This window comes from Salvelinus sp. IW2-2015, linkage group LG10 (genome assembly GCF_002910315.2).
Source record: "Salvelinus sp. IW2-2015 linkage group LG10, ASM291031v2, whole genome shotgun sequence".
Classification (NCBI taxonomy): Eukaryota; Metazoa; Chordata; class Actinopteri; order Salmoniformes; family Salmonidae; genus Salvelinus; species Salvelinus sp. IW2-2015.
Genome location: NC_036850.1, coordinates 16,324,843 through 16,346,519, shown reverse-complemented (window position 1 = coordinate 16,346,519; position 21,677 = coordinate 16,324,843). Strand labels below are relative to the sequence as shown.

General features: G+C 44.6%; 1 protein-coding gene across 5 annotated transcripts in view; it reads left to right on the top strand.

The window, feature by feature from the left end:
• The window catches only part of LOC111969381 (E3 ubiquitin-protein ligase Arkadia), a 43,269-nt gene that overhangs the window by 15,261 nt on the left and 6,331 nt on the right, over positions 1–21,677 (top strand). For all 5 annotated transcript variants that reach the window (XM_023995474.1, XM_023995477.1, XM_023995475.1 and 2 more), the window contains exons 3-6: positions 4,203–4,329; positions 13,711–13,868; positions 20,115–20,309; positions 20,443–20,795. In XM_023995474.1, coding sequence (XP_023851242.1) covers positions 4,203–4,329; positions 13,711–13,868; positions 20,115–20,309; positions 20,443–20,795 — 833 coding nt within the window. The remainder of the gene's footprint in view (positions 1–4,202; positions 4,330–13,710; positions 13,869–20,114; positions 20,310–20,442; positions 20,796–21,677) is intronic.

Below are 21,677 nucleotides of genomic sequence, written 5' to 3'. Positions count from 1 at the left end.
CAGCTCTTCAGCAGTTACCATGAATATACATGCTTTGATGGAGCTCTAATGTATGTGTTTCACTTTGAGACATACAAATGAGGGCGTGCGTCGCTCGCTATAAAAGGTGCTATAGAATGGCCCGGTGCTGTACACACACATTTCAAGTTCGACTATATATGCACATTTGAATTTCCTGTTGATTAGCAATAGCACCTTCCCTCCCACATATCTCAGTCTTGCGCACGGTCATTATTATGTAGCACATTCTCTTTGTTCTACCGAGGTCACTCACTGGCTCCTCTCTATCACACCCCTGAGTCACCCCGACCTGTGAATATGTGTGAAAAATAGACTTTGCACGCAAGGTGGGTAGGTACTGCTGATGGGAGGGCTAACCGACCTCGCACTAAAAGGGCATGTGTCTCCGCTCTTCTACCCAGAGCGCCAAACCTGGCAGCCCAGAAACCAGGCCTCTTCCTCGGTCTGAGCTGCAGGTGTCTGGGTTTATGCACCCTGTTTGTCCTCCCACAACACACCACATACAGCAGGGTAGAGCAGCACAGCACGCCTCTGACAACCACCTGCTGTTTCCCGAGCTGCACCGCTACAACACAAGCCAAAGAACGCCATTTTTCAAGGAACTCTTAATTTTCCATTCCTGCCTGACCCTTTTTCACCTCTCTCAGTTTAATGTCTTCATGTAGCTAATCTGTAATAGTGTTTCCACCCAGTGGCCCTGGGGAAGGATCGGGGGGGTCATGGGGCAAGGCTGCCTCTCACTGTGTCTTTTGCTATGGGAAGTAGGTGGGTGGAGAGGACTGACTCAAGCACTGAGCTCTAATCCCCACTGTAGCCTGCTAACAACAAGGGCTCTGAAGAGAAACTATGCCATTGTTCAGCAGATGAGAGGAGGGAGGGAGGCAGTCAGTAGTGATGGATCTCTATTGGCCAGAGGAGGGGATGAATATAATGGACATAAAAAGGCCCAATTACCAAGCTGCCTATTCACAACACTTTAAATACATGGACATGACAGGAGTGTTTTAGTACTGTAATTCCTGTATTCATGTCACAATATAGACATATGCCATGCAGTAGGGTACGAAAATCATGACAGTTCTATATATTACATTTCTATCTGCAACTGATCATACTGTGTTAGGCCAAGCTGCATACACCCCTGAGGTCACACTCTGCCTTCTCTCAACTGCAAAATGGAGAATGCAGACACTACACACTGAAATAGATCTCTATTCAAAGCTAGCAGCCAGGACATTTCTCTTATTTGTCCATGTCAATAGTCACATCGGCCATTGTTCACAGTTTAGATGTGAGGTCATATAGTCTTCTTATTTACATTCCCTAAACCAGGAAGTGTTTGTGTAGAGCAGTATGTTTCATGAGGGAGAGAGGTAGCTAGGTTAGGAGAGGGTGCTAAGCAGCAGCACCCAGTGGACCACTGCAATAGAACTCACTCAGGGGAGGGCTGATGTTCACTAGAGCAACAAGCCACTGCTCACTACACAGAAACACAGAAACACAGCATCTATGAGGCAACACATGGCACAGTTGAACCTAATGTTAGAAAATCATTTCAGTATAGTAATAATACACTGGACTAGAATTAATTTAGTTTTTGAACTGTACGTTTTAATCTTGTAAGATATGTCTGTAGATTAAACAGACAGTGAGTTTAAGTGCCACATTTAGAACTAGCTGTTTGGGGTGGTGTGACAAAAACAACAAGCCTCTTGCCTTCCTGGTTGCGATGTTATGAAATGTTAAGTGTATTGAACACACTCCAGGCCTCTTCCTGACAGTGAGGCCAGGTCAGGCATGGCTGAAATGAGAACTGGACAGGGGACCAATCAGAGTGCAGATGCAGAGATTGCACTGCAAATCCTGCAGACAGTGGAGAGCAGAGCAGCATTTACTGACCTACATTTCACACAGGCCCAGTACACAGACTGTTAGCCTGCACACCCACACCACAATCACTATTCATTTATACTGATACTCCTATTTAGCTTTGGGTGTGTTTCTCCTCTGGTGAGGAAGAACCACCAGAAGATGCTGGTGGAGGTTGTTTGTTGCTGCGTAACACACATGAGCTGATGTGTTGTCAACCAGCCATCTTAGCAACAGAGCCTGCTATATACAGCAACAGACATGTACAGTATAACCTCTCTGGAATTAACTGCGTACTAAAATGGCTGCAATTTTAATTACGTAAAGAGAATTTCTGGCCACTTTATATGACTACAGTCCAAGGTTCTCACGTAGCAAAGAGTCTCATTTGATCATTATCAGTTCAACAATGTTTACATCAGGACTTACAAATTGCTGGATGTCTCTCTCCCCAGTATACTCTTATCTGTTCGGATGCCTAGTCACTTTACCCTGCCTTCATGGACATATCCTACATTACCAAAGGTATGTGGACACCTGCTCGTCGAACATCTCATTTCAAAATCATTGGTTATTAATATGGAGTTGGTCCCTTCTTTGCTGCTAGAACAGCCTCCATTCTTCTGGGAAGGCTTTCCACTAGGCTTTCCACTGTTAGAACATTGTTGTGGGGACTTGCTTCCAGTCAGCCACATAAGCATTAGTGAGGTCGGGCATTGATGTTGGGCGAATATGCCTGGCTCGTAGTCGGCGTTCCAATTCATCCCAAAGGTGGACGATGGGGTTGAGGTCAGGGCTCTGTTCAGGCCATTCAAATTCCTCCACACCGATCTTGACAAACCATTTCTGTTTGTACCTCGCTTTGTGAGGGCCTGCCCCAAACTGCTGCCACAAAATTGGAAACACAGAATCGTCTAGAATGTCATTGTATGCTGTAGCGTTAATATTTCCCTTCACTGGAACTAAGGGGCCTTGACTGAACCGTGAAACAGCTCCAGATCATTATTCCTCCTCCACCAAACTTTACAGTTGGCATTATGCTTTCAGGCAGGTAGCGTTCTCCTGGCATTCGCCAAACCCATAATCGTCTGTCGGACTGCCAGATGGTGAAGCGTGATTCACGGCTGCTTGGCCATGGAAACCCAATTCATGATGCTCCCGACGAACAGTTCTTGTGCTGATATTGCTTCCAGAGGCAGTTTGGAACTCAGTAGTGAGTGTTGCAACCGAGGACAGACAATTATTTTACGCGCTTCGGCACTTGGCTATCTTGTTCTGTGGCTTGTGTGGCCTACCACTTCGCGGCTGAGCCATTGTTGCTCATAAACATTTCCACAATAACAGCACTTACAGTTGACCGGGGCAGCTCCAGCAGGGCAGAAATTTGACGAACTGACTTGTTGGGAAGGTGGCATCCTATGGCTGTGCCATGTTGAAAGTCACTAAGCTTTTGGCTCCCGAGTGACGCAGCAGTCTAAGATACTGCATCTTAGTGCTAGAGTCGTCACTGCAGACCCTGGTTCGATTCCAGGCTGTATCACAATCGGCCGTGATTGGGAGTCCCACAGGGCGGGGCACAATTGGCCCAGCGTCGTTAAGGTTTGGCCGGGGTAGGCCGTCATTGTAAATAAGAATTTGTTGACTTGCCTAGTTAAATAAATAAATAAACTGACTTGCCTAGTTAAATAAATAAAAAATATTGCATGTATGTGTGCTCTATTTTATACAACTGTTAGCAACCAGTGTGACTGAAATAGCAGAATCCACTAATTTGAAGGGGTGTCCACATACTTTTGTGTATATATAGCTCCACATTGATCTGGTACTGGTACTCCCTGTATATAGCTCCATTCTTGTGTATTTTATTTTATTCCTCTTGTGTTAAAAACAATTACATATGTTTTTACTCTGCATCAATTGGAAAGGTTTGTAAGCAAGCATTTCACTATATAGTCTATACCAGTTGTATTCATTTAACAACCCTACCTGCATGTACATAATTATAACAATTACCTCCACCGGTGCCCTCGCGCATTGACACATTGACTCTGTACTGGTACCCCCTGTATATAGCCCCGCTATTGTTATTCACTGCTGCTCTTTAATTATTTGTTTTTCTTATCTCTTACTTTTTTCCATTTTTTTTTTTTTTAGTTATTTTCTTAACTGCATCGTTGGTTAAGGGCTCGTAAGTAAGCATTTCACTGTAAGGTCTACACCTGTTGTATCCGGCGTATGTGACAAATAAATCAAATTTGATTTGATTCGGCGCATATGATGAATAACTTTGATTTGACTGTGTTGTGTTCCAGGTTCTCTGGATGAAGACGTGGTGGTGATCGAGGCGACCCCAGCACCCCCTGTCCCAGCCAGCGAGGAGATCAACGTCACCTCCACCGACAGCGAGGTGGARATAGTCAACGTGGGAGATGGCTTCAGGTGAGCACCTTCCCCCGTCTCCTCTCTGAGGAGATCAACGCTGTACAGAGCTAATGAACCACAGTGGAAAATCGAATGAAGTGACATGGTAAAGTACTTTGKCTGTGAAATTCTCTCTCTCGGGAGWAAAAACATCCAYCTCAATATTTCYCCCCATCTTTAAGCTGTGAAAGCAATCTAAATGRCACCRGCCTTCRTTTGTGTCCTGAGACAGCCTGGCCCTGCAGTAYTGACAGTACTTTATCCKCGTGGCTCTGTCGATATAATCACAGTCAACTSTGGTGTGTCTAATAGAGGCTCGCTGAGCACTGGCTTCTCATCAAGTGTCATAACATTTACTGAGACTGCSACATTGGGCTGGGGTAGTGTTTTTCCAGGATACCTCAGAAATGCAGTGTCGGCTCTTGGAGTGCTATTTGGCCCCTATGGAGAAGTTGCTGGTATCGCTATGGCAGGGGAGATAATTCTCATCTGGGATTGGCCGTGAAGCTGGCAGGCTGCAGCATTGCACTGGCATTCCACMGCTCTCCCAGCTGTTGCTATCGCTGTCTTCTTCAAGGGCAAGGCTTCCATACAGTAATACACAAGCTCTCTCCCCATCAACAATCTAACGAGAGACCCTCTCTCCCCCCAGGGCATTCTCATCTGACCCTCAGTTCACTCTGATCCAGGTCCAGTTACCTCTGATGCCCCTGTCAGGGAACTGCAGGTTCAGTTCGTCTCTCTGGTACAGTCTCTGATCTAGAGAACCAGGACATTAGATCCAGGTGGATTTGCTTTTCTTCTCGCGGCACGCTCTCCTGAACCGATATGATTACTAAAACATGGGAAATAAATGCCAGCTGGTTACAGGTTACCAGGGCTTTTGACAGGCTTTGTGAAGTGGGTACCCAGTGTGTAGTCTTTCCACATAGACCTAGGCCTACATGATTTCTCTATCTGACTCATGTGGGATGTCTTCTGAAAATGCTCTCTGCCATGACCTGAGGAGAGTTGATCTCATTCATTGGGATTTTACAGCAGTGCCAGCCAGTGTGAGAGCCCTATGCTACAGTATATCGGTACTGTTATAGTGGTGTTCCTCTCGGATTTGTTTCTAGTTGTCTCCCCTTGTCTTCCTCTCCTTGAACCCCTCTCCTCTCTTTAATTGTTATTGAGGTGTCTTGGTGCATAGCGCTGAGAATCATTTCCACCAGCTTGATTCCATTATCTCACCCTCTGCTGCCAGAAATAGCAAGGCCTGTGAATTTCACTCCTGCCAGCAAAGTCACTCTGTCAACCCAAATTAATTGCGCTCTCTTTGTGATATGCGTTGCCTCTTGTGAGACACATGAGCAAAATTCCAGCAGAAATTCTGCTCCAGCAATCAAATGGTCAGTTTCAGTTACTGTAGCGTTTATCTTGTAGAAAACTTTTATACATGCCAGCAAAGCCACAACACAACACTAAACAATACATTTATTGCACTATAACGGTGACAAACGGTGCCCACAAATTGTTAGGGCCTACAGTGCTTTCGGAAAGTATTCAGACCCCTTGACTTTTTCCAAATGTTATATTAGAGCCTTATTTTAAAATCGCTAAAACATTTTTTTTTATTAATCTACATACAATGCCCCATAATGACAAAGCGAAAACAGGTTTTTAGAATTTTTTGAAATGTATTAAAAATGAAAAACAAATGCCTAATTTAAATAAGTATTCAGACCTATTACTATGAGAGCCGAAATTGAGCTCAGGTGCATCCTATTTCCATTGATCATCATTGAGATGTTTCTACAACTTGATTGGATTCCACCTGTGGTAAATTCAATTGATTGGAGAAGGGCCTTGGTCAGGGAGGTGGCCAAAAACCTGATGGTCACTCTGACATAGCTCCTGAGTTCCTCTGTGGAGATGGGAGAACCTTCCAGAAGGACAACCATCTCTGCAGCACTCCACCAACCAGGCATTTATGGTAGAGTGGCCAGACAGAAGCCACTCCTCAGTAAAAGGCACATGACAGCCCGCTTGGACTTTGCTAAAAGGCACCTAAAGGACTCAGAACATGAAAAATAAGATTCTCTGGTCTGATGAAACCAAGATTGAGCTCTTTGGCCTGAATGCCAAGCGGCACGTCTGGAGGAAACCTGGCACCATCCCTACGGTGAAGCATGGTGGTGTCAGTATCATGCTGTGGGGATGTTGATGAAAACCTGATCCAGAGCATTCAGGACCCTAGACTGGGCCGACGGTTTACCTTCCAACAGGACAACAACCCTAAGCTCACAGCCAAGACAATGCAGCAGTGGCTTCGGGACAAGTCTCAATGTCCATGAGTGGCCCAGCCAGAGCCCGGACTTGAACCTAATCGAACTTCTCTGGAGAGACCTGAAATTAGCTGCGCAGCGACGCTCCCCATCCAATCTGACAGAGCTTGAGAGGATCTGCAGAGAAGAATGGGAGAAACTCCCCAAATACAGGTGTGCCAAGCTTATAGCTTCATACTCTAGAAGACTCGAGGCTGTAATCTTTGCCAAAGGTGCTTCAACAAAGTACGGAGTAAATGGTCTGAATACTATTGTAAATGTGATATATATATTTTTTTTTTTTGAATACATTTGCAAGAATTTCTAAAAACAGTTTTTGCTTTGTCATTATGGGGAATTGTGTGAYGAGTATTTTTTTTAATCCATTTTAGAATAAACGTAACAAAATGTGGAAAAAGTTGAGGGGTCTGAAAACTTTACAAATGCACTGTACATAAAGCTGTCCCAATAGCAAAGTCCCAACAGCAGTCCCAACACCTTACCACTGCTACTCCTGGCTATCAGCGGAGCCTTGTCTGGCAGCGAAACAGTTAATTCAGCCTAATTTACTGACTTTAAAAAACATAGCTGATATGGCTGACTGCTTAAAGAAATGTGGTTTCTACTGACAATTGAGATGTTCAAACTATGGCGTAAGGGGACGACGTGAGGATGAGGCAATCTGTTATTTTGATTAAGACATTAATGAGCGAGTTAGGACAGATGTTTTTCAATATAACTATTTGTTTAGCACTTTTGAAATGGGCTGTTTTTACAGTGTTCTCTCTGTACACCAATTCAGAACCGTAGGATAAATAAAGGCGGCATATAGGCAGACAATGAAAGCTCTTACAATATTCAATGATTGAATTTCTCTAAAACAGGTTATAGGCACCACCAAGTCAGATCAGTAGGTGAAAATAGAATAAATTATTAGTGAGGCACATGGGCTACTAACAGCTTACTACACAACATACATTTAGTATTACTTTCTTAGCTACAGTATACATATCTACCTGGCATATTACATTTATGCAGCAGCATACAAGATATTTTTGGACTCAGTGTTATGCTGTGCTCACTTGAACAGGAAAGTGGCGCAGTGGTCCTTCGTGGGCAAATTTTGGCATCAAACTCTATCATCAGTCTGGCATTCTCTGGATTTATGGTGCTTTCAAGACAACTGGGAACTCTAAAAAAAAACAACAACAAAAAACAATGGAGACTCGTGATGACGTCCGTGATCTTGAGGTCGGAGCTCTAGAAATAGGCCCGAGTTCCCAACTTGGAATTGTGCATTGGATTACCATTCAAAATGTATTTTCCCATTTGGAGCTTGTTTTCTTCCGAGTTCCCAGTTGTCCTGAACTCACTGAAGTCTGAGATTTCCCAGTTAAGAGTTTCCAGTTTTGAGCACGACAGAAGTCATGCTGGATTGACAGCATGGCCAATGTTGAATGTTTATCCTTTTTAATCTTGGAAAAGAGACCCTTAAACCCAGAGTTGGACCACACACCCACTCCACCAGAATAGCAGGCTAGTGATTGCTTTGCAATGCTTGCAGTTAGCCACTGATTCCTTTCAAACCACTCGTTGTTGAATTTACGATTTCCAACTTGTTGTGTAATGTTTGACCAATGGCCGATGAGCACCGATACGTTTTATCTATAATTTCTCATTATTATTTATCTTCATATGACAGGGATTGAAAAGGATTTATCAGTAGATTGTCGACTTGATTCATGATGACTGCTAGCTAAGATTTTAATTCCAATCAAAGCTACTGTAGATCTAACGTGATTTGATGTAATTTTATCTGTGGCCAATGACCTTAAGCCTTCTTGGATGGACACTGCTAATGTAATTTTATGGCAGCACCCAAGGGGCTTGAATTTGAGCTCTACCCGTAGATTTTGCGGTGATGTAGTTCACCGCTGACACTGTTCTGACACTGTCATTGTAATTAAGAATTTGTTCTTAACTAACTTGCCTAGGTAAATAAAGGTTACATTTTWWAAAAAATCTAAAAAATGTAATGTCCCCATGCGTGACAGAACACTGAGCCAATCACGGCGCAACTCGACAACACTACCAACCGCTACGCTCCGTATTTTCTGCTGTCTGCCCCTCCACCACAGAAGCACTGAGCTAGGCTGAAACCCCTGCATTTTGGAGCTGCCCTTCTCAAGAAAGCAAAAAAGAGACCAACTTGGTATGCGGCTTTATTAACTCAGTGATATAWWTTTTTTTTTAAATACATTGTTTTGGAACAAATATGTGACACGTATTAATGCCAAAATAACGTGCAAAACAGGAAACAAAAAAAGATAAACAGCTGGGGCTCAAAACAGCCCTGAATGACTGGTTGCTCCTGCTTGTATGTAATGGCTAGGTATCTGGGGAGTAAAGTAATCAAAATAAACCTACATAGGGGATTTTATGTATCCTTTTTATCCCATGGCAGGTCAAAACACTGTTCTGACACTTAAAAATACTTCAAGGTTTACTGCAGGTTTTCTGAATAGGCAAATTCTCTCAACCCTGTGCCTGTCACCAATYTCTAGATGTGCACAAAGCATACCATAGGTCTAAAGATATCAGGAGTGGCCAGCCCAATGAGCCCTCTGCATTTTCATGTTTTTTCCCATTTCATCTGAATGACATGCATATGTTCAGGGTGGCAGTAAGTAAGGCCTATTGATCAGGGGAATGGATGGCTGACTGGAGAGGAGATAGTTTGCTAGTAATCCCAGGTGAGCCTCCCAGCTGCTGTGTCCTTGAATGAGCCACTAATTTGCTTCAGTAAATACTCAGCTAGCTACATAAATGCAAACTTAATGAGGCCGTGTCATTCACTTGCATGTTAGTGGATTGGTTGGTTTCTGTCACTGTATAGTGTGTTAACTAGCTAGCTAATCCACCTTGTGTAATTATGCTCCTTACTAATGTAATCCATAGCATGCTAGCATTGTTAGCCATAAGCTTATGTTTTGTTATTCCCGGTCATTATGCTTTCAGGAAGATAATCAGCCAAATATGGCCTACTCAATGATGGCTAGAGAGGAGGTACACAGCACAGCCATGTCATGGAGTGTTCTGTCTAAACAGGCCCGTTGGGGCCAGAGAAGGTTCTGGAAGCCTCTTGTCTCTCTGGTATGACCAGTCATGTGGCATCACTTCCCATTATTTTCAGGATGAGAGGAGCCCCCTCCACATTCTACAAACAACAAACACTAAAATAGGCAACTCCATATCTGGCCCAGTTAGTCCTATGATATTGACCTACAGTATCTATCGTATAATACATTTAGTGCCTGCAAGGAATGTGATCATGTTGTTTTCAAGGGTAGGTTTTTAGATGTAGGATATTTGTTCTGTATGTAGGGCAGTGCAATGAAGTGTTGAGTAGTGTCTGGCTGTTCCCAGAATGGGACCCTCTGTGTGAAACCTAAGGTCAGTTGGTGGAGCTCCCTCTCTCAGGCTCTGACCGTCGACGTGACTCATCTCCAGGCTCCCAGTTCTCTGTGTGTATGTGCTGTGAGTGGAATGCGGGGAGTGGGGGAAAACCGGGGGGGTTTCTAGGCAGGGGGGGGGTGTTAATAGTAGCAAGTCTTCACATCTCAGGAAAGTGTGTGCGTGCATGCGTGCGAAGAGGAACCAGAGCAGGAACAAGAAGAGTAATAACATACTGTAGATTGTGTGGATGAGCAGTTTAAAGAACAGGTTTAGAGACCAGTTCAGGCTGCTGTGGAGTGTAATAGCAGGGTGGCAGGCAGGGTCTCTCTATAGCTCTGCATAGTGCATAGCATACCCAGAGAAGAGCTACACTGGGGATCAGGCCACATGCCTCCGGTTGTTTTTAGCAGTGAAGCCAAGCCCCTCTTCCAGAGGCCAGCTCATCTGACCACTCTCTCTGGGCTCACCATCTCAGTGAGCCCATTCTGCAGGTCTGGAACCCCAATGGAGAATTTCACCCACTTGGCTTGACTGACTGGAGCTTTAGTGGCCCTGTTAATTTCTCCCATGTTCCCTCTGTCCCACAGACACACGATTAGCTTGCCCGTGATTGATTGTTCCCTGACAGTGCTCCTCTGTAGATTTATTCAGGTTTTAAACGGCGTTATCCAGGAGTTGATAATGCTAAACATGCCTGGCCTTTTCAGAAATATTCAGGGGGAAGAGATCGGGGGGGAGATCAGTAAGGGGGGAAGAGATCACTAAGGGCCCTCTAAGAAATAGAAAAGGGCTGTCTTTTTCAGAGAGTGTGTAAATATTTGGAGTGTGATACAGATGGGTTTACATAAGCATTGCTCTCTCTCTCTCCCTCACCCCAGCCCTTGCTCTCCATCTCCCTCCTCCCTCTCTGGTGCTCCCTCACTTGCTCTATCACTCTTCCTCCCTCCCCCTCGCTCTCTTCCTTAATCTCCCTCCCTCCGCTCTCTCACTGTATCGCTCCCTCTCTCTCCCTGTAGATATCCCTCACTCCCTTCGCTCTCTCTCCCCTTATCTCTCTCCCTCTATCTTCCTTCTCTCCCTCTCTCTTCATGCTAGGTTGACCATATTCTCCCTAGGTATTTCCGGGAAGTGAATGAGCAGAGTGTAGTTAGTTAACGAGAGGGTGTGTGTGTGTTTTATTTCCCCATCTTTGCCTGCACCTCCCAGAGATGCCCTGGCTTGCAGGAGAATGCAGAGAAGGGCTGTTTCTGAAAGGGGAGGTGTAGCGAGGAGTACTGGATGTGTAGGTCAAAGGGCAGCAGGATGAGCAATACCGGTTTTCCGCTAAAAGATCCTTTGTTTACTGTGCAGAGAGGATAATGGTTGGGATAGAGGGTGTGAGTATGCATAAGTGCCATATTCAGTATCAGTGAATGCTTTGGATTTTGGTGCAGAACATGCAGCTTGCGCTTCTGTCTTGCTGTGATGTAGTACCAGATGCTTCATAATGTTTGTTTCCACACACAGTCCATTTAGTCCCTTAATTGTGTCGCCCCCTCCCTCCTCCCCCCAGTACCATAGCCTTTATATACAGTCCATAGATCCCGTCCCTGCAGTTAGCCCCACATTACCCCACTGCCGAGCCCTCTCTAAGCCCTCGGGCATTTGGCAGAGTGCGCGTGGAGATGGCAAAACCGTGGTCCTGCCAAGCCCCCAGTTCCCACAGTGTTCATGTTTACTGTGTTCTGTTTTCCCCTCGCCTCCACCCCTCAGAGGCCACGGTGGTAAACAGGTATTTACAAAATAATCCCAGGTCTACGTTGTGGGTAATTAGGTGCTTGTCCCTGGTGGGCTAGCCTGCTCCCTGGAGATGGCAAAACCGTGGTCCTGCCAAGCCCCCAGTTCCCACAGTGTTCATGTTTACTGTGTTCTGTTTTCCCCTCGCCTCCACCCCTCAGAGGCCACGGTGGTAAACAGGTATTTACAAAATAATCCCAGGTCTATGTTGTGGGTAATTAGGTGCTTGTCCCTGGTGGGCTAGCCTGCTCCCTGGGCCCCGAGGTGGGCTAGCCTGCTCCCTGGGCCCCGAGGTGGGACAGAGGAGGAGCAGGTGCCAATTACAGTGCAATCAAGCCACACCCCCTGTACTGGCTCTCTGTGTGTACCACCTGCTCCACATGGGTGAGAACTGCCCCATGGGACATGCCATGGCTTTTCTTCCTCTTTACTGCATTGCCAACATTAGAAGTTGCACTAATAGGTTTTTGTTGCCTTCCGTTCTTTTTCGTTTGTTGTGAAGTGTGTCCGTCTGACAGGAAATGGAATGGACTGCAGTATGAGCTAATGGGATCCCCCCACATCACAGCACTGATGCAGCCCACAGCAGTTAGAATGGCATTTCCTCTGCTGAATTGTGTGAGAAGACGGAGTGTGAGTGGACACACTCTCTCACACGCCTGCTTATTAGAAGGACTTCTTAGGCCTACATGGCTGTGTGTGTGTGGCGCTGCTATTGTTGTGCACACACACACTGGTCTCACTGGAATAGCAGCAGCCCACCATGCTTGTCTGTAATCTTATTGTTTTAATGATGCAACCTGTGGTTTAGTGGTTCCAGCAGCAGCCCTGTGTTGAGAGGAGCAAGAGTCTCTCTGCTCCTGGCTCTCCCCTTCCCTCAGCCTGGTCTTGGCCATCAGGCCTGGTTCACTGCTCTCTCTCTTCCCCAGCCTCATCTCTCCATGTCTCCATGACAGGCTGCTTTACGGCAGGCACTTTATCCCCTAGGCTCCCCCCTCTCATCCTGCTTTACGGCACACTGATACTCTCTGGACTCCCACATCACACAAGATAGCGGAAGGCAGGAGGAAAGAGTGAGGCAGTGAGATGCGGAGAGAGGAAGACTGCAAAAGGGAGAGGGAAGAGAGCACAGTCAATAATGCACAATGGTTGTGACTTGAGCAAATGTGTGTGGTAGCTGAGGCTAAATGAGGTAGAGGTGTTTCTGTGTGTTGGATGTTGAATTGTGTTTTCCACAAGGTTGTTTTGGAGTTTTTTAGTGGGTGTGGTGGAAGAAACCATGTGTGTAAAACAAACATGATCTTTCTATGTGGTTCTCAAAAGTTTGCACAGCTGTGTGTCTCTCTCATACGCACGGCTGTGTGTAGACTGTCTTTTTGAATTAGCTGCAGCGCTAGCACTCATGTCAGCTAGCTCTTATTTACATTCCAGCCAGGTGTTCCAGCAGCTCCCAAAGTGAGCCCGATTTGTGCTCATCACACAGAAAAAGCCGTGTGGACCATCCCCTGCCTCCAAATGACAACGTTTCAACTTTCCCTTTTACTACATAAATGACATCATACAATTAACTGTTGTTCATATTTATTTAAAGGACAATCAGGCTGGGAAAGCAAGAGATTTGCTTTGGGAGGAAAAATAGGCTGAATTGTCTGGATTTTCTCACTTCTCCATGAAGTCTTATGGACTGGTTCTCATCCACTGACCACCGGTCTCCAGTGAGAGGGCTGTGTGGTCAGCAATCTCATAGAATTGTTACAATACCGTAGCCCAGGCCCGGGGTCCAGATAACCTGGCATTATCTGGTTGTTTACCCCCCTCTCCCCTCCTTCCTCTCTAACTGGCTGTGTGTTTGTGTCTACAGGCCTCGCTCGGTGGGGGGCCACGGCAGGATGTACTGGGGCCCCAGCTGCTCCCAGAACCGGCCCCAGGAGCCGCGCAGCCGCCACCGCCTCTCTACCGTCATTCAGCCGCTGCGCCAGAGCGCCGGGGAGGTGGTGGACCTCACAGTGGACGAGGATGGTGAGCATGAGGACGTGCCGACCCCCAATACCACTCTGAGATGAACTATATGATGTAACAGTCACATAGACGTCCTAGACTTGGCCTCTGTTTTTCCACTGTCTTTTCTTTCAAAGCTAGGCTCATTTGTCTTTCAACACAAAGGCGAGTTTACAGTAGTCCTCTGAGGCATTTGTCCTCTTAAGGACAGTCATTTTTATATGAGCAACATACAAATGGTTGCATGTTCTCTCTCTCTGTGTGTCAGTGTCACACACACACACGGATACAGAGAAGCAAGTTTACTCTTGAGGCAGAAAGACAATAGATCTAGTGATTATATGTGTAAAAATCAATTACATTTGGGAACAGTTTTTTATAGATGCTGCTTACGATAGCCGGACTGTCGCACAGCATGTGAATGTGGGCGTCCAATACTAGGATTTAGATGAGTTTTAATGCTTTCTTACATGATCCAGCTCAACACTGCGTAGGAGGTTGGGAAATATTACATGTCAAATTAAATACTCTCATTTACACTCTATTGTTTAATAGGATTAGCTAGCTTCTTCCACACATCTCTCCAAACCTGGGAGCGAGTGGGTGTCGCTAACTTGAAATAAGAATTGTCCTGTCATCACAATTCAATTTGAAATGTTCCCGTAAGCGAGCACTGTTTAATAATGATTCATCTGTATCTTTTCATCAAATGGAGGGATATTAATAGCGACCGTGCCCCTAAGAGTGACTGCTCTTTCATTGGTTGGCTTTTACACATCAACCCAATGCATTTCTGATGCATGTCATTTCATACTGTCAATCCTATCATGTTTGTAACATGATAAGATGTCACAGTAATGCCTGCCACTGGAGCAGTAGCCAGAAGCATGCTCTTCATTGTAAATGTGGAGGCATTAGGCACAATGAATGAAATACACCTGGCAGTATTAAAGCTTATGTGGGTAAAGGGTTTCACTCTGGATTTAGGGGACATACAGCCGACTCCTGATGAGTATAGCCTACATTGAGAGCTGTGTATTTAATCATCCCCAATTCATACTACATCTACTTTGTGCATGACACAAGTAATTTTTCCAACATTTGTTTACAGACAGATTATTTCACTGTATCACTATTCCAGTGGGTCAGAAGTTTACATACACTAAATTGACTGTGCATTTAAACAGCTTGGAAAATTCCAGAATAGGATGTCATGGCTTTAGAAGCTTCTGATAGGCTAATTGACATCATGAGTCAATTGGAGGTGTACTTGTGGATGTATTTCAAGGCCTACCTTCAAACTCAGTGCCTCTTTGTTTGACATCATGGGAAAATCAAAAGAAATCAGCAAAGACCTCAGAAAAAACATTGGAGACCTCCACAAGTCTGGTTCATCCATGGGAGCAATTTCCAAACGCCTGAAGGTACAACGTTCATCTGTACAAACAATAGTACACAAGTATAAACACCATGGGACCACGCAGCCGTCATACCGCTCAGGAAGGAGACGCGTTCTGTCTCCTAGAGATGAACGTACTTTGGTGCGAGAAGTGCAAATCAATCCAGAACAGCAGCAAAGGAGCTTGTAAAGCAGGAGGAAACGGATACAAAAGTATCTATATCCACAGTAAAACAAGTCCTATATCGACATAACCTGAAAGGCCGCTCAGCAAGGAAGAAGCCACTGCCCAAAACCGCCATAAAAAAAAAGCCAGACTATGGTGCAACTGCACATGGACATAGACCGTACTTGGTCTGATGAAACAAAAAAGAACTGTTTGGCCATAAAACCATCGTTATGTTGGAGGAAAAAGGGGGAGGCTTGCAAGCCGAAGAACACCATCCCAACCGTGAAGCACGTGGGTGGCAGCATCATGTTGTGGGGGTGCTTTGCTGCAGGAGGGACTGGTGCACTTCACAAAAAAGATGGCCTCACGAGGAAGGAAAATTATGTGGATATAGTGAATGCAACATCTCCAGACATCAGTCAGGAAGTTAAAGCTGGGGTCGCAAATGGGTCCTCAAATGGACAATGACCCCAAGCATACTTCCAAAGTTGTGGCAAAATTGCTTAAGGACAATGAAGTCAAGGTATGGAGTGGCCATCACAAAGCCCTAACCTCACTCCATAGATAATTTGTGGGCAGAACTGAAAAAGTGTGTGTGAGCAAGGAGGCCTACAAACCTGACTCAGTTACACCAGCTCTGTCAGGAGGAATGGGCCAAAATCACCAACTTATTGTGGGAAGCTTGTGGAAGGCTACCTGAAACGTTTGACCCAAGTTAAACAATTTAAAGGCAATACTACCAAATACTAATTGAGTGTATGTAAACTTCTGACCCACTGGGAATGTGATGAAAGAAATAAAAGCTGAAATAAATCATTCTCTCTACTATTATTCTGACATTTCACATTCTTAAAATAAAGTGGTGATCCTAACTGACCTACAACAGGGAATTTTTACTAGGATTAAATGTCAGGAATTGTGAAAAACTGAGTTTAAATGTATTTGACTAAGGTGCATGTAAACTTCTGACTTCAACTGTACATACATTATTCTCACCAGATGTATAGGCTTACTCCAGTTCAGTTCATACATTCATGACAGCCCCAAGCCATTGCATATACATCTTTTAAAAATTACCTGAAATCCCTCCTCTTTAGGAAGGTCCTCCATTAGATATAGCTGTGTTCCTTGTCCCTTGTAGTGTCATCTGGGTACTTTGTTTCAGTTTCTCTGTCTAGTTGTTTATTGTTTTTATTTATTTCAATGAAAAGCAAATTATACATTCAATTTATTATTATTATTGTATATCAGGTGTCGACTGACTGTTTTTGCTTAACCATTCCAACATCCTACATATCTCTGGCTAATGGTTATGTTTTCCCAGACCAGTTTGCCCTCTAACCTGAGGCATTAGCAAACCAGACCAAAGCATTAATGTGACTAAGTCCAATTTGGTGCATTTTCTTTTTGGTCTCGCACCGTGTGACTGATAACAGAATAACAGAGCAGTGTGAGATATGAGCCTATTTGCATTTCTTTGGAGGAGGAGGATAAATTAATTTGTGAGTATGAAAAGCAGATGGAGCGCACACTGTGGAATGCTAATGAGGTCTCTTCTCCCTGGCTGCCAAGCCATTGCAGCCAGTCTACACACCAGGGTTTCCGTTAACCGGTAATAGCCAGCTTTTGGCCGATTTTAAAAATAAATAAATAGAAAGCAGATAAAATTGCTGTGTGTATAGTAGGCTTACACTGAGTGTCCAAAACGTTAGCACACCTTCTTAATATTCAGTTGCAACCGCTTTTGCCATCAGAACAGCCTCAATTCGTCGGGGCATGGACTCTACAAGGTGTCGAAAGCGTTTCACAGTGATGCTGGCCCAAGTTCACTCCAATGCTTCCCACAGTTGTCAAGTTGGCCGGATGTCTTTTGGATGGTGGACCATTCTTGATACACACAGGAAAATGTTCATTGTGAAAAACCCATCAGCGTTGCGGTTCTTGACACAAACCGGTGCGCCTGGCTCCTACTACTATACCCCATCCAAAGCCTCTTAAATATTTTGTCTTGCCCATTCACCCTCTGAATGGCACACATACACAATCCTTGTCTCAGGGCTTAAAAATTCTTCTTTAACCTGTCTCCTCCCCTTCATCTACACTGATCTGAAGTGGATTTAACAAGTGACATCATAGTTTTCACCTGGATTCACCTGGCCAGTCTTTCATGGAAGGAGCATGTTTTGTTCACTCTGTGTATATTCGTTATGTAGGCATATCTTATTTATCACACGCATACAGCATACAGATACAGAGCCTTTGATCGGAAAATCTCTCAGAGCGCGAGAGCTGTTGCTACAGCATCTCAAACAGCAAACGCATAGGCAACGGAAGACACGCTTCATCAGCGCATCACACACAACTTTGCAATTAGCTAGAGGTAGTATGCATTTTGAAAATAGATACTTAATTGTTTTTCCCATTTTGTTGCATTACAACCTGTAATTTAAATTGATTTTTATTTGGATTTCATGTAATGGACATATACAAAATAGTCCAAATTGGTGAAGTGAAATGGAAAAAAATTACATGTTTCAAAAAATTTATAAAAGGAAAAGTGGTGGTGTATTCACCCCCTTTGCTATGAAGCCCCTAAATAAGATCTGGTGCAACCAATTACCTTCAGAAGTCACATAATTAAATTGCACACATGTGGACTTTATTTAACTAAGTGTCACATGATCGGTCACGTGATCTCAGTATATTTACACCTGTTCTGAAAGGCCCCAGAGTCTGCAACACCACTAAGCAAGGGGCACCACCAAACAAGCGGCACCATGAAGACCAAGGAGCTCTCGAAACAGGTCAGGGACAAAGTTGTGGAGAAGTACAGATCAAGGTTGGGTTATAAAAAAATATCTGAAACTTTGAACATCGGAGTATCTGTCCATAGGACCACTTTAAGCTGTATGCTCCACAGAGCTGGGCTTTACGGAAGAGTGGCAAGTAAAAAGCCATTGCTTAAAGAAAATGAATAAGCAAACACGTTTCGTGTTCGCCAAAAAGCATGTGGGAGACTCCCCAAACATATGGAAGAAGGTACTCTGGTCAGATGAGACTAAAATTTAGCTTTTTGGCCATCAAGGAAACGCTATGTCTGGTGCAAACCCAACACCTCTCATCACCCCGAGAACACCATCACAACAGTGAAGCATGGTGGTGGCAGCATCATGCAGGGGGGATGTTTTTAATCGGCAGTGACTGGGAAACTGGTCAGAATTGAAGTAATGATGAATTGTGCTAAATACAGGAAATTCTTGAGGGAAACCTGTTTCAGGCTTCCCGAGATTTGAGACTGGGACAGAGGTTCACCTTCCAGCAGGACAATGACCCTAAGCATACTGCTAAAGCAACACTCGAGTGGTTTAAGGGGAAACATTTAAATGTCTTAGAATGGCCTAGTCAAAGCCCAGACCTCAATCCAATTGAGAATCTGTGGTATGACTTAAAGATTGCTGTACACCAGCGGAACCCATCCAACTTGAAGGAGCTGGAGCAGTTTTTCCTTGAAGAATGGGCAAAAATCACAGTGGTTAGATGTGCCAAGCTTATAGAGACATGCCCCAAGTGTCTTGGAGCTGCAAAATGTGGATCTACAAAGTATTGACTTTGGGGGGGGGGGTGAATAGTTATTTTTCGCTGAGGTTTTCTGTTTTGTGGTCTTATTTCTTTTTTGTTTCACAATAAAAAATATTTTGCATCTTCAAAGTGGTAGGCATGTTGTGTAAATCAAATGATACAAACCCCCCAAAATCTATTTTAATTCCAGGTTGTAAGGCAACAAAATAGCAAAAATGCCATGGGGGGTGAATACTTTTGCAAGCCATTGTATGAGGCAAGTTTTAATTTGCTTCAAAGTAGCCTATCCAAAATCAGACCATATCCGTGAAGGCAATCATTTGATATAAACTTTCTTTCATTGTCCGGTAGCCAAAGGCACAATCCTAGTCATATTAGCAAACCATGCAGGTTGTTGCATATTAGATCTCCCCTCTTTCTAAATTTCCGCAATCATGTGCCCTTTTGACAAGTGTTTTCCAGCTAATTGGGTTATGGAACAAACATTCGCACGTTGCTTACTGCCTTGTGCGCATTGCTGCGCAAATAATAGTTTATCAACATTTTAAGCTAAATGTTCTAATCTGTTGCATAAGACTCATTGCTTTGTAACGTTTGTTTTATGTAGCCTAGGCATACTGGTTGTATGAATTTGGGATCTATCGTTCCGCAATTGTCCCAGAGTTTTTGGAATAGGCTATTTCTTTCTCGACAAGCTGAATAGGTCAATGTTCTACTATGGGGGATAGTAGATTGACATAGGCTAGTGATTTTGCTGTTCTTTACTTGTCTTGTTAGCTGAGGAAAAGTAAATGTGGACAGTTATTCTAACCTCTTTAAAGTGCACATCAGAATTTGGTAAGAAGGACTGCACGTTATTGCGTCCTTGACTTGCATGTTCTGTTTTTTTGAATTACCATAAGTGATTTCTGTCACTGAGCACTTTGGGTGGACGCCCTAATAGGTTATGCACCCAATGCGTATGGGTCCGGTAAATTAAAATGCTGCCGGTCAAATGTCCGGCGCCACATTTTCCTGACGGAAACCCTGCTACACACACACATACACAGATGGATATGTGTGCTACATAATAAATTCCCACCTATTTACTCTGTTTACTTGTCTGTCTTCCCTACCTCAGATCTCTCTGTCGTGCCATCCACCTCTGACAGCATTCACCCTCAGACTGTCAGCTCCTCCTCTTCATCCTCCTCTCATCATACCTCTACCTCAGAGCCCCACGATGCTCCGGGCCCCTCCACCAGCTGCCCTGGTCAAGKCCCAGCCCCAGACAGCACGCTGGCACAGGGGCCAAGGGGTACCGCAGGCACAGAGGGTAAGACAGACCATAGACTCTCCAGAAAGAGTGATGTCAACCTTGTGTGCCTTTTATAAGTTTAGTAATCTTCCCTGTGGGTCATCTATGAATAATGATTGAAGCTTAAATGTGTTTTCCATCTTTCTATCAGATGAGAGCAGAAGAGGATCGTCCGGCGTGGCAGGAGAGAGTGGGGGTGCGGCCATGCCCAGGTTACCCTCCTGCTGCCCGCAGCACTCCCCCTGCGGAGGGCCCTCCCCTGGTCACATGACCCTGGGCCATTCCAGCTGCCTGCAGGCCCAGCCCTCCCAGCAGCCGGGCTCCCAGCAGCACAGCCACGCCCACCACTTCCACCACCACCATCACCACATGCCTCAGCACCCACCTCCACCCACTCTGCCCTTTCCTGAGCCCAGCTGCCCCCTAGAGAGGCCCACTGCCCTGCCTGCACCATGCAGAGGGGGAGGGATCAGCAGCAGCAGCTCCACCCAATACCACGACCAGGTAGGCCTGAGCATCAACACCCTGTTATGTTTTTTTACATTGTAGCATTGTTGGAGGTTTGGCTGTTATTTCTGCTTCCTGTTTTGGCTTCCCCAACTTTAATATATCGACCAGAGAATTTATGCATTTCTTATAGCAGTAACATTTTATAAATATAGTCCATATTAAAAATTTGATTTCTTAAATCTTGAAAGCATTTTATCATTTTCTTTTTTGCCCCAAATCTATAAAAGTAGGCAAAATGAATAGAATTTGAGGAGATAAAAGGCTGCCTTTTCCTCCCACAATAGCTGGAGATAAATTAGAAATAATTTATAGTTTTAGTAAACTATGTAAGCCACTTTCTCCCTGGCAGATGGCACCATCGCATTCAAATGTATCTTTGACCAAGTCTTTGTGTATCTAAACAAAAGGCTCCGTCAATATCTGCACTAGCCAATGAATCAGATTCAAGGTGATTTAAAAAGGATTAAGAAGGAAAAAATGGAATAGGAACTGAAACAGACAAATAACTGGTATCTTAACAAAAATGTTACAAAGGATCTAGCTGGCAGCCTCCCTTGAAGCCAGATTCACTGCTGAATAGTTAAAATTCTGCTAATTGTTAGGAGCTGCTGAATTGTATTATTTACCATCAAAGTGGAGCAGTGTGTGGTTAAAGTGTAATGAGTTGGGTTGGGGTTGAGAGGGCTGTGTCTGCAGGTCAGGTTAGGGGCTCCCTCCATAGACCTCCGTCTCTCTGTCTTGATACTCTCTGATTCCTACATAATTCATGCAGGGCTGGGGCAAGTATTCAAAACTGGGCCGTCAGGTCTCTACCATGAAAAGGAGGAAGTAGTTGCATGGGTAAAGCAAAATGCTGTGCCCTTTGATGGGCTTGGC